This window comes from Vanessa cardui, chromosome 6 (genome assembly GCF_905220365.1).
Source record: "Vanessa cardui chromosome 6, ilVanCard2.1, whole genome shotgun sequence".
NCBI lineage: Eukaryota > Metazoa > Arthropoda > Insecta > Lepidoptera > Nymphalidae > Vanessa > Vanessa cardui.
In genome coordinates this window covers 3,782,041-3,795,218 of record NC_061128.1, presented here as the reverse complement: position 1 = coordinate 3,795,218, position 13,178 = coordinate 3,782,041, and the positions used below count along the sequence as shown (strand labels likewise).

The 13,178-nt window shown below is 33.6% G+C and overlaps 2 protein-coding genes across 2 annotated transcripts; one reads left to right on the top strand and one right to left on the bottom strand.

The window, feature by feature from the left end:
• The first annotated feature begins 2,205 nt into the window (after positions 1 to 2,205).
• Positions 2,206 to 4,999, top strand: LOC124530644. The gene is made up of 2 exons (XM_047104879.1): positions 2,206 to 3,897; positions 4,097 to 4,999. Exons 1-2 carry the CDS (start codon positions 2,286 to 2,288, stop codon positions 4,990 to 4,992), a joined length of 2,508 nt encoding a protein of 835 aa, XP_046960835.1. The 5' UTR covers positions 2,206 to 2,285; the 3' UTR covers positions 4,993 to 4,999.
• A 4,320-nt stretch (positions 5,000 to 9,319) lies between these two features.
• Positions 9,320 to 10,355, bottom strand: LOC124530683. Its single transcript, XM_047104937.1, has one exon. The coding sequence runs from the start codon at positions 10,127 to 10,129 to the stop codon at positions 9,398 to 9,400; it is 732 nt and encodes a 243-aa protein (XP_046960893.1). The 5' UTR covers positions 10,130 to 10,355; the 3' UTR covers positions 9,320 to 9,397.
• Positions 10,356 to 13,178: the final 2,823 nt, after the last annotated feature.

The window sequence follows — 13,178 nt, the reverse complement described above, 5'->3', positions numbered from 1 at the left end:
AAATTGAAATTTTAAAACCGATTATTTGCAGTAAATTAGTGTTTTAGATTTTTAATATATTTATGGTCTATCCTATATGGAGTTGTTTAAAATAAACACAAAGAGAAAAATATCGCATTTCCCTATCAGTGACTGTTATGTTATATATTACTTACAGTTAAAAAAAAATGAAGGAGTACTTGAACCTACTCAAGCGAGTAGATTAACATAAAGGGTATTTCTTGCATCATGAAAAGTACCTTGACGTTCTTGCGTCTAGGTAAGTTTTTATATAGTTTTATTTTAGTTGTGCTTTTAGAAAGAACTTTAACTTTACTTTCAAAATTCCAATAACAATTTCCAACAACAATCAATACTAAATATTATAGATTTATCAAAATTTGAACCAATGATATCGCGTCAATTTGCCGACAATTTTGGTTTGGGGGCCATTTTGAAATTTGGTTTTGAAACTTAGTTTTTAGACTATTGATTAGACATAAATTAATATAACATTCAAAGTTTGTTCATTCTACTGCTTCATCGTTGGCAATATAACTTGTACATGCGAGCGAAACTGCGAGCGGAATGCTAGTGTCAAATAAATATGAGTAGTATTCCGCGAAGTATGTATGATGCCACGATAAGACGACCCGCTTGGACCAAGAAGTCGCGGGTTCGATACCCGCATAGGACAAACATTTGTGTGCATGAACACGTCTGTTTGTCCTGGTCTGGGTGTTATATGTATCTATTTAAGTATATTAGTAATACCACTGTTGATTCTGATATCTGCAACACTAGTGCTTAAGCTACATTAAACACGGAGTCAGATCAATGTACGTGATGTTATGAAATATTTATTTATAAGCCTAACTGCTACCTAATACGGCACGTGCGATGTGATTCAAGTCCGTGTCGACCTTTGAGCGCAATAATTAAGGATTGTTTTAAAATTCGAACTTTAAGTTATACTTATACTTTTCCCTCCTCTTCCAACTCTAGTTTTATTCGCGATGTTGACGCCGAAGGAATTTTCGAAAAAACATTCAATAGTGTCGCTTTCTTTCTGGTCATTTTTATCTACAGCTCTTTGATTTTCGATTCCACTTCACCTTCGATATTGTAAATACTTTTCAAAATTTTCCATAAATTTACTATTTACTTTACTTGGTCGTAGAGCTTTGTGCTAGTCCGTCAGCTTTTCTACCGCTAAATAACAGTACTCAGTATTCTCTCTTCTCGGTAAAATCTACTATAGAGTATACCTAATAGAGTATAGGTCTCCGAGCCATGGTTGAATCGAAGACTTAAACTCGTCGCACGTTCCACACTTTTTTTTGTTTTGAGCCCTAACCAATATAATATTTTTAATAAATAATTATTTTTTATGAAAGTGTTTTTGTTTTATTTTTATTAGCTGTATACTTAATAACGATCATAAATTACCTGATATAATCGAATATTATTAAAATTCATAATTTCGAATCTACCCATCTTACGTGCTAAAATAAGTTGATTTTATCCTAATAAATTTATATTGTACATTGAATATATTAAATCTTTAATTGAAATTGAGAATGCGTAGAAGAGGTCAATCCCAGTTGCCCATAAATCTCTTCTGTAATTGAACCTATGTACCTACTTTTGGCGTTTTATGATATTTATCGCAGGAAAATGATTACAGCTAACCTAAATATCTATATATTATTTTTGGTTTCAATAGCTCTGAAGGAAATTAATATACATAAGTACCTTTATAAGCTCACCTTTTTGTCCATCTATCTGTTTATTGGTCCGTCAAAATCCTTTTTCCAAAGAACGTGTAGAAATATAAAGCATACATACCGAGTACCTACTAAAGTTTTCAGTCCCTAGGCGCAGTGTTTACTTAATCAAAAAATGGTCGCTTGGTTCTTATGTCCCATATAGTCGCAAAGGGGATCAAAACCTTTAGGATCCTTATTGATCTAGAGCCATGAAATTTAGCAAAAATCTGTATCTTGAAGCAGCTTATAGGAAAAAAAAACTGGTAAAACTATCAGTATTGCAGGGTAGAACGGAACCCTCAGTCCGCAGGTTCAACTCACATTTGGCCGATTTTTTGTAGTTTGAGTACAATTTCAATGCATTTATCAAATTAAGTAAAGTAATATATACTCTTTGGTTGACATGACAATTATTAATATAAATTACAAGTGTCAGATTACACAAGAAATAATTTTATGAAGCCAATTTTAGAAAGAACTAGGCATGAGTTGTAATTAAAAAGATATCGCTATTAAATAACTAAACGAAAAACATTAATGGCAAAGAAAAAGAAAAATAAGAGGATACAAAAAGTTGTAAAATTTGCTGAAGCTGGCAATATCACTCCAGTTCTTAAAACTGCCTCAAAAGAATTTAATACAGAATATAACATGAGAAATGAAAAGGATATTAATGATTTCAATATTTGTTTATGTGATGAAGAAATTGACAAGCATCTTCCAAAAACTTGGCAATCTATCATGGACATGTATGGTAATACGGACACAACACAGGTTTGGGATAGTCGAGAGAAAAATCCAAAACCGCTTTTTAAATTCAAAAAACAAAACAAGCATAAACATAAATCAAAAGTAGTACCTGAATCAATTAACGATTTAAAATATGACAAAAGTAAAGCAAAATCCAAATACCAAAAAAAGAATAAAAAGGTTAAGAAATCTCTTATAACCTTATATCGCAAAAGAAATAAACACAATCGCTTTTTAAATCGAAAATACCTCAAATCAGAAAAACAACAAGAAATTGATTCTAACGTTAAAGATAACATGAAAGAGAAACCTCCTAAGACTTCAACACGTTTCGATTTTTTGCACAGAAACCCGATAGACATATTTTATCATTATAAAGGAACCGGAGACTACAGTTCAACGCAAAATAAGAAGCAGAGACAAAATGGCACTGCTGAAGGTAAAGGTAAACCTAAAAAAGAATTGGTTGCTACAAAAGATATGGAAAATATAAGCAAAGGTGAAAGGAAAAAAAGAAACAAAAATACTTTCTTAAAAGATAGTTCAGAAAAAATTATGACAATGTGGAGCAAGTGTAACTTGGCTAAAATGTTTTTCAACCAAAGTTTAAGTAAATCACATAATATTGCAAAGAATTTAAACGAGGAACCATTGTTTGAAATGAAGATTAATTCTGGTGATATGCGGGTTGTTAATTCTTCAGAAATAATGAACAAAATAATAAATCTTGGAAAAATGAAACGAAAACATCATTCGCATAAAAAACCAATACTAATTGGTAAAAATGATGTGTGTAAGGAAGGAATCTGCGAAAATGCCTTATATCATAACCAGACTCGTTTCGATTGCAAATGTAGAAGAAAAAATAATAGGGTCATTTGCAGTGACACAAATTGTGATAGAAAAGTGATAAAAAACCCGACAAAGAAAAAATTACGAAAATCGTCACTGTCTAAACTTAAACAAAGTAAACCGTTGGTTAAGGTTTTGCTGGATCGTAATAATATGAGAATATTAAATTCAGATGAAATAGGTGATATGTTTAAGGAGGCACCTTATTATGGAATTTGCCCTACTGGTATTTGCGAAGAGGCAAGCAAAGATCCAGGAATTGAAATAAATTGTAAATGTATTGGAAGAAAAATGATAAAAGAATGCACAGAGGAAACATGTAGCAGAACCGCAAAAAAATATATATTATCAGAAATATGTTCGCGAATTTTTAGTAAATCTGATAATTTCGATTCGAATTTCTTTCGGTTCGAAAGAAATAAGATGCGTGGTCAAAGACGTAGACATAATGTTATAAATCGACAACATGAAATACAAAACCATAAAACAAGTGCAAATACCAAACGAGTATTAGTTCCAGATCCACCACAGCGTAAGCGACATGAAGGTATAAATTAAGATATTTCATTTTTAATAATTATTATATATTATAAGTACCTATTTACCATATTTTTTACATAGACAAGACAAACAAATGTCTGATAAATAATTAGTATTCAAAATTTAATTAATTAAATTTAATAATAAATAGTAATATAGCTTAAATTTTTTTTTCATTTCATGATTGTGAAAATTCATTGAATAAGTAACAAAAGTACAACAACATGAGAATATTGAAAACGAAAAGAAAAAAATAGGAAATGAACTAAATGCATTGATAAAGAAGATTCGATGGCAAAAAAAGTCTCAGGGCAGAATTAAAAAAAGTTGTAAGCGAAATCTTTTTAAATGCATAAAGGGAAAACGTAAACGCCTTAAAAAAAAGATAAAACAAAAGGAAAAAGAGTTCCACGAATATGAAAAAAAAACCGACAAGGAAAACTTAAGAATAGAAAAAATGGCAGAAAAAAATAGAAATATCGAGGAACCCTACTGGAATTTCTTCACGAAATTTGTAGCTGGTGTCTTAAATGTTGGAGTTAACTTGATAGTAAAAATGTTTACAATGACTTTCTCTGTACTGCTAAATCCAATTGGAAGTTTTGTATATGTTAGGGAAAGATTATTGGATCCTCCTGACACTATAAAGAGAATAATAGATTGGTTCGCTAGGACATGGTCTAACAAACAATCAAAAATATCGGAAACTATAAAACAATCGGATACCATGAATATAATTGGCGATCAAATAGAAGACTCAGCGGTATATGAGGCAATTTTTGCCAGTCAAGGCAGAACTGGAGCTGAAAAGTCTTTGTATGAAAGAAAACGTCGATTAAGAAAACGAAGAATACAGAAAAGATACAATCAGGCTATGTTTGGATGTCGCCACATGCTTTTAACCACCATGCGTAAAACGCCGTGTTTGTGGTTTTATTATATTTGTCCTGATTTATATCCTCAATGTCTTAGTTTGGTAGGATTTATGAGAAATTTCTGTCATATAATTATATTTCTTATTGCGTTACTTTGTTGGACACCTTGTATTCTCTTTTTTGAAGCTTGTCGAGGATTTTTGTGTTGTTGCTTTTGCACGAATTAGATTTTGTAAGTGATTAAATGTGTTGTATATGTGCAATAATAATAATCAGTAAAGTTATTTAATTTTTATATTTATTTTTTATTAAAACCTTTTTATTTAATAAGAAATTTAATAAGTACCGTTCATATTTTTGAATTAAGTTCAAGTAGTAGTGTTTATTGCAATAAAAGCAAAAATTACTGATATTCACGCAACTCGACATTGTAGCGGAAGGTAATAATAACTACCATGTTATGCATATTTTTTATTCGTCTTTTATATTTCTAACAACTCTATTCTATTGTTTTCCTGTTGCTATAGCGACGTCCCTCTTTTCTTTTCTGTTACTACAGTTGTCATCGGCAACAGACTCCGTAGCATAAACTAGCGAATGACGTTCCGTAAGGAATGGTTCGGGTATTCAATCCCCTCAATGTATAATCGGATGTGACGTCGCTAATAGTCGTGGCATAACTTTGGCTTTGGCTTTGGCTTTGGCTTGGCTTGGCTTGACTTGGCTTGGCTTGGCTTGGCTTGGCTTGGCTTGGCTTGGCTTGGCTTGGCTTGGCTTGGTTTGGCTTGGCTTGGCTTGGCTTGGCTTGGCTTGGCTTGGCTTGGCTTGGCTTGGCTTGGCTTGGCTTGGCTTGGCTTGGCTTGGCTTGGCTTGGCTTGGCTTGGCTTGGCTTGGCTTGGCTTGGCTTGGCTTGGCTTGGCTTGGCTTGGCTTGGCTTGGCTTGGCTTGGCTTGGCTTGGCTTGGCTATGGCTTTGGCTTTGGCTTTGGCTACTCGACTCGGCTTTGCATGTAGCGTGGCGTTACAACATATAGCGGCTTTCACGCAACATATTGTACAATCTTTAGATAGAATAAAACAAAGTTGCTTACCGCTGTCTGTCCATATGTATGCTTTGATCTTTAAAATTACTTTTTTAATTTAATAGATACGAGTGTTTCGAGAGGACGGTTTTTGTATATAATACATGGACAATATAATAATGAGACACAAATAATTTTAGAAGTTTCTAATGTGATTTCGTGAATAAACACGTATTTTGTATATAGTAAATATGTATTTTACCCCTAGGAAGCTGGGGCGGGACGAGACTATATAATATATTGTACGAATGTATTATTGTTTTAATATATTTAATAATAGCTGTGCCAGCGAATTCGTGCGCATTTGAATTTAACGTAAAATATTATTGTTCAGCTTGCTGATTTTACCATAACTTATTAATTCTGTGTTAGGCAGCTTTTTTTATATTCATCACTAATTAGAGGCACCCGTGACGGCTAGTAGCGCGCGCGAGAGCTTCGCGCGGAATTCTACATTGTAGCGTGACTTTATCATTATTTAGTTTGTAATTATAAAATAAAAGTACCCTGAGTTACTCGGTCGGTAAAATCGGTCGTTCGAGAGATTAGCCAAAGCTATGAACATATCTGTTTGCCAGACAGATTAACAAAAATTGTAAAAAATGATTTTGGTTTAAGTCTCGTGTATACATACATACACATGCATTTAGTAAATAGCGGTTATTTTAATATTATAAAAAGACACAATTTTATTATACCTATATATGTATAGATTTATAACAAGGTATATAGCTAGCTAAAACTTACTGTTAAGTCGTTTTTGTTTTTTTATAGTTCGGTGTATCTAATAACACCAACGTAAAGTAAGGTTGTTTTGTGAAGTAAAAATAATTAAATCTCAAAAGTTAAAAACCAATAAATATAAAAATGTAAAAGCCAGACACGTATTAATATTACTGATTAATTCACTAGATCAAATAAAAAAAAACATATTAGTGAAAATTTAATATAAAGGTATTGTTAGTAATCTATAAATGATATATTATTAATTTTATATTTAAGTTTTCCTATAATTCCATTGTATATCTGGGAATCTGAAGAGTTAGTATGGTCATCTTCATATGTTTTACTTTTCATATTTTTATTAAACGCTTTCTTATCGATGTAAAAATAGTAATCAACCTCTGGTATTATCTGTTCACCATTGTTGTATTTGGTCGTTTCATTTATGATATTAAAAATTCCATTACTTCTAAGTATCACTTCACTTTCGTTGTCATTTGGATTATACGTAATATTTCTTATTGCTTTATGTAATAAATGAAGCGTCTTCTTTAAATTACTATAAATGTTGCAAGCACTGAATCCTAGACTATGTAACAAATCTTCAATCCAAAATATGTACAAAAGAATGACAAACAAAATAATAATAGCTATAAATATAAATGAACAGCTGGAAGTCTTATAGCACATTTGCGGGTAACAGCCGGTACTACAATTATTATTTTGGTAGCATTGTTTTATACAATAGAAAGCAAACCACATTGGCAATAAAGCGATACATTGAAAAATTGTAGAAATATAGTTATGCACTGTCTGGACAAGTAAACGTATCAGATCTTCGACCGCAAGTAGTATCATGATGATCACTCTCGAAATTGTTTGAAGGGTGCATATCACTGGTACGTATAATGTATAACATAAACTCATTTTTGTTTTTGCTTTTCTTTGAAATTTTCTAATATATTCATTATTTTTATAATTGTTTTGTTACGTTTTAATATTTTTGTGATTTTGATTTTTCATTATAAGTAGAATAACATTAATTTGACATTTTATGTCAAACACATTTTATGTTGTGGTTTTTATTTACTCTGTGCATTTATACTTTTTTATCGATATGAAGTTATTTGCACATGCATGCTAGCGCTCACCGGTCTCACACGGTTTGCACATGTAGTGGAAAGAAAATAAATATTACTGAGAAGCTCTAATTAAAACTATTAAATGACCGGATTTTACATTTGATACATTTTTCGGCCATAAACTCCTTGATCAATACCGTAGTGTCAAATCAAGAAAACATTACATATAATTCTCATTACACAAATTCATACAAATTATGTCCATATTTACCTAAGTAGTTGCTATAGTTGGTACTCATCAATTATTGTAGCGTCTATGTTTGAATTGCCGTTTTCGATAACATCTAGAAAGTATCCATCCAGAATCCACCCAGAAAATATTCAAAATTATATGGGAATGCTACAATCGTACGTAATAAATTAATTTTTGTTATTTTTATTTGTGAAAATGTATATGATCATAAGATAAAAAAAATTAAACCAGTAAAACAATCGTCCATCGCGTATCACTCTTACGTCATCAAATCCCTCACAAAAAAGTTTTTAGGACTAATTCGAAAATTCGCGCATTTTAAGTTGACACTAACTAAAAAGTTGTGAATAAACTTATTATTATTATTTAAACAAAAAACCCGACTGCTTAATAGGAATAAACTGCAAAGTAAAACATTTGTTACTATTATACTTTACAGGCTTGTAGTCGGAGGCAATGTTTTGCTATTCAAAGACAGACTAAAATAATTTTATTTTAATAATTTAGTGCATGATAAAAATGGAATCAGCTTTTCCTAATGTGAAAACAGGCTTCCGTATATTTTTTACGGATAAATTACAAACAGGTCAGAAAAACGTTCGTTCTCAAAATTCAAAATATTTCTAAATAAAAAAGGACATAAGAGTTTGTTATTAATGATCACGCATGGGGGGGAGTGTGCGTAACTTTCAACTCCTCCAAATATGCCGTTTTATTTGTTTCCTCTTGTGCGCATTGCCAAGTCACTATAATTATAATATAAAGAAAACTATTGATACAATTACTAAATGTTGATTTATAACTACATAATAATGCGAATAGGACTTGGCTTCTATGAGATCTCAAAAGTTTTTAAGATGGAAAGGCTGCATCGAGAGACTTGGCATTTTTTTACATTTGATGCTTTTGGTGGGATCTCATTTATTTTTTGTAAGAGTATTTCTTTCTTTTTTTTTTGGGTGACCTCATAATTTCTTGGACTTCAGCTACTGATTTGCTTAGAACCCATTCTCTATCTCTATCTCTTTTGTTTCTTTTCTAAGACTTCGTTACTTCTAAGTTAGACAAGTCTGGGCGATATATACTTTGGAGTCGATTATATTCAGCCATTGCTGTCTCCTGAGCCCGAGCGCGCATACAATATTTATTGCTATACAATGATACAATTTAATTTATTTAATTAAATATAATTTAAAATTAACTTCGGGACTTGGCTGGGGCACTGTCGTGCCCCCAGATATTTGTTAACTTTTTTACAAAACATTCACGGGCCGCATGCGGTCCACGGGCCGCGGGTTGCCGACCTCTGGTTTAAAGGATTCCCATCCGTCACTGTCTATATGTAACGTATACATATAACCAATATCACATATACTGCCGAATAATCTTTTTAAACCTTGTAATGATCTTGTAAAATTAGTCAACAACCAGAAAAAAGAACTAAAATGTTTATTATAATAATTTAGAGAACGCATAGCATAATCAATCATATATCAGTAGGACAAAAAGTTTGACCATATCTTAGTATTTCGAACGATGTCCTGTAATAGCCGTTTATTTCTAAATGAGGTTCCTGTTACAGAGGTTTCTTCTGGTCTGACGTCTATTTCAGAAGTTTCTACGGGTCTGACGTCTATTTCAGAAGTTTCTACTGGTTTGACAAATGCTTCTGAATTTTCTTCTAGTTTGATACTTGTTTCGTCTGTGGTGTAAGTTGAACTTGTATCCATTGAAAAGAACCTGTCAACTGATTGATCAAAGTCAGTGGTGAAAGTGGTTGAAATATCATCTGTGTAATCCGTGTCGTTTCTGGAACATTCTGTAATATCGCCAGGCGTTGGGACGAATTCGTATACCGGAATTTTAGCCTTAGTGTAACCGAGACTGTAGAAGATCTTGTCTAGGACGCCGGTAGCGCGGAATATAAAGAACAATATGATGATGGCTAAAGCTGACATGATGCAGTCACAAGCCCCTCCTCTGTTGACGGGACAGGGGCCGCCGCCACCACACATGAAACATTTCAGCCTTGCCGTCAGTAGAAATACTATACATATCGGGATTAGTGATAGCATTTGTAGTAGAAATGATATAAAATTGTACATCGTTTGAAGGATCATTCGAATCAGGTTTTCTATCATAAGAATTACTGTCATAAACACTCGTACTAACATTTGTACACCGCATATTACGGTCTGAAGCAACGCGTGTAGTGTTCGACACATTTTGAATTATTTTTAGTACACTATATGTATAGACTGGTTTATTGAAATATTCAATAATTAACTTCATTAATTGCTCATCGATTATACGCATTTATAACAAATGTTAGGCACTTTTCTGATTTCCAATAAATAGTAATTCAATTCAATTCAATTTTTTATATTTATGGCCTCTGTCAATAGGTTGACAATTCTGCCAGTGTCAGGGTTGAAAAATACACGTGGTTGCTTAATATAGCTCTTTTTCGTTCTGCCCAATGATCACGATCTAATACAAATATGACATCACAATATAATATACCAACACCCACTTAGATACAAAATAATAAAACTACCTACGTAAACATACTTATTATATAAATAATATACACTTAAACTTACTCAGAGTTTGATGTTATATCTTTCAATATACTTAAATAAAATAGTTGTAATAGAAATTTATGAAGATGACAAAATGCAGGACATATTGAAAAGTAGGAGAAAGAAGATCATACAATAAAACAGGAAATATCTTGCAATCAAAGAAAATATGTTCAACGGTACCCTCATCAAGGCCACATTCACATAAAGAGTAATCCCGAACCCTGATCTTTGATAAAAAATGGGGGCTGCAGTTATGGCCAAGACGCAACAGAATTATTGTAGTAGTAGAAAATTTAGAGCAGTGACGAAACTTAAAAAACCAGGGATTTAATGGAATATGAGGTTGCAAACTTTTTTTTTATGGTATAGGTTGGCGGACGAGCATATGGGCCACCCGATGGAAAGTGGTCACCATCACCCTTAGACAATGACACTGTAAGACATATTACCTTACATCGTCAATGTGCCACCAACCTTGGGAACTAAGATGCTATGCCCCTTGTGCCTGTAGTTACACTGGCTCACTCACCCTTCAAACCGGAACACAACAATACTGAGTACTGTTATTTGGGCGGTAGAATAACTGATGAGTGGGTGGTACCTACCCAGACGGGCTTGCATAAAGTCCTACCACCAAGTAAACTGCCATAGAATTTACCTTTTACATGACGGGAACAGTTCCATACATCACTCCAGCGTTTATTCAAATCAATTTTAGCGAGAGAACGTAAATCTTGGGCAAAGAAGTTAGCATAAGTCTCCGTACCATTGCGAATAGACTATTTAGCACATATATCAGCCTGTTCATTGCCAGAAATCCCGGAGTGGCCAGGAATCCATGCAAGGGCTACCTCAATTCCAGCAGAGTGACACTTAAAAAGAAGTTCCCGAGTTTTGAGGTTAATAGGGTGAACATTTCTAGAAAGTAAGGGAAATTTTAAAATATCCTCTAAACAACTGCGACTATCTGAAAAAATTATGGTTTTATTAAGGTTGTGGGATTCTATCAGGGATATCAGCTTCGTAAATAGCTATTGTTTCTCCAGAAAAAACAGATATCCTGGGTGAGCATTTACAACTAAGAGTCAGCTTCATGTCAGGAACCCATACAGCGGAACCCACAGGGGCATCTGTAAATAGTTTGGAGGCGTCTGTAACAGCCACCCGTGAAACTGTTCGTTTAAGAGTTCTTTAAACCGAACGTTGGCTCCAGGATCTTCTTTGTTAATACCAAAACATGTAATTACAATGGGCCTAAAAGCAAGTGCGTCAAAAGGGACAGCAAACAAAGGATTGCCAGGAAATTGAAAAAGAGGAGATGCTGCAATAATTTTTTCATATTTTTTAAAAAGACAAGAAGCTTCTTTATGAGCCCAGTAAGAAGAAGATGGAATATAGTTTGAAAGGTGATGAAGAGAAGTAAGTAATGGGTGGCAAGAATTTTGAAAAGCTTTGGTGGGCGAAGACTTCATGGCACCACAAATGATGCGGAGACACTTGGCTTGAATTTTGTCCCAATCGGCTAAAGCAGCTTTATTACACGGTTCAAGCAAGAATGACCCGTAATCAAAATGACTCCGAACAATGGCGTTATAAAGGAGTTTTTGGGTGTAGGGGTGAGTACCCCACCACACACCAGATAGAGACCTCAAATCATTTACACCAAGCTCACATTTTTCCTTGATGTAATTAAGGTGGACCGTGCCATTCATACGAGAGTCAAAGTATACCCCCAAAAATTTGACTTTATTTTTTACTGGAATGGTCTCATTTTCCAGAACAATATCAATATCCAGTATCAATCTTCTTCTGAAAAACACCACTTCAGAGCTTTTAGGACCAGACAGAGATAATCCGTGATCCGTTAGCCAGATATAAAGATTTTCTATGGCAGCATTAAAGCGAACAGAGCAATCATCGATAAACTTTGAGGCATAATTAAGGGCTATATCGTCCTGCGTACTGTAATATTTTACAATCAGATGAACAAGAAGAGTCGAGATCAGAGATATACAAATTATAGAGAATGGGACTTAAAACCGAGCCCTGTGGTAACCCCTTCCATACTATTCTTGGAGGATGCATAGTACCTTGGACTCGAACAGAGATATATCGTTGCATGAAAAGATTGCATATGATATTAATGATCCTCGCGGGAACACTCAGCTGGAGCATTTTGTGCCTGAGTAGCTGGAGGAGAACATTATCATAAGCTGAAGTGACGTCAATAAAGACAACAATAAGATGGTGTTCCCTTGAGAGAGCCAAGCGGATTTCCGAAGAGAACACGCTCAGACTGTCCATCGTGCCCACACCTTTTCTAAGCCCAAACTGCGATTTAGGCAAGATATTCTTACTTTCAAGAATCCCTTCCAATCTATTTTATATTAAATGTTCCATAATTTTGGCCAGAACTGACGATAAGGCAATAGGACGATAGGAGGAGGGGTCTTTAGGATCTTTATGGGATTTAAGAATAGGAATAATGATTTGATGTTTTCATGATTCAGGGACCAACACTGTTTCATAAATTTTGTTAAGAATACTGAGTAAAACTAATCTTGAACTGTCAGAACATTTCTTTAAAAAGGAATAAGGAATACCATCAATACCAGGGGAGGAGTCGCGAAGATATAAAATAGATTGGAATGGATTCTTGAGAAGATTGTCTAAAACAGAGCAAAGCTCA

Bases quoted from the DNA above. Each gene is read 5' to 3' on its own strand.
- LOC124530683 (XM_047104937.1), bottom strand. From the start codon at position 10,129: ATGTGTCGAACACTACACGCGTTGCTTCAGACCGTAATATGCGGTGTA.
- LOC124530644 (XM_047104879.1), top strand. From the start codon at position 2,286: ATGGCAAAGAAAAAGAAAAATAAGAGGATACAAAAAGTTGTAAAATTT. The intron at 3,898-4,096 runs GTATAAATTAAG...TCATTGAATAAG, and splicing joins ACAGCGTAAGCGACATGAAG to TAACAAAAGTACAACAACAT.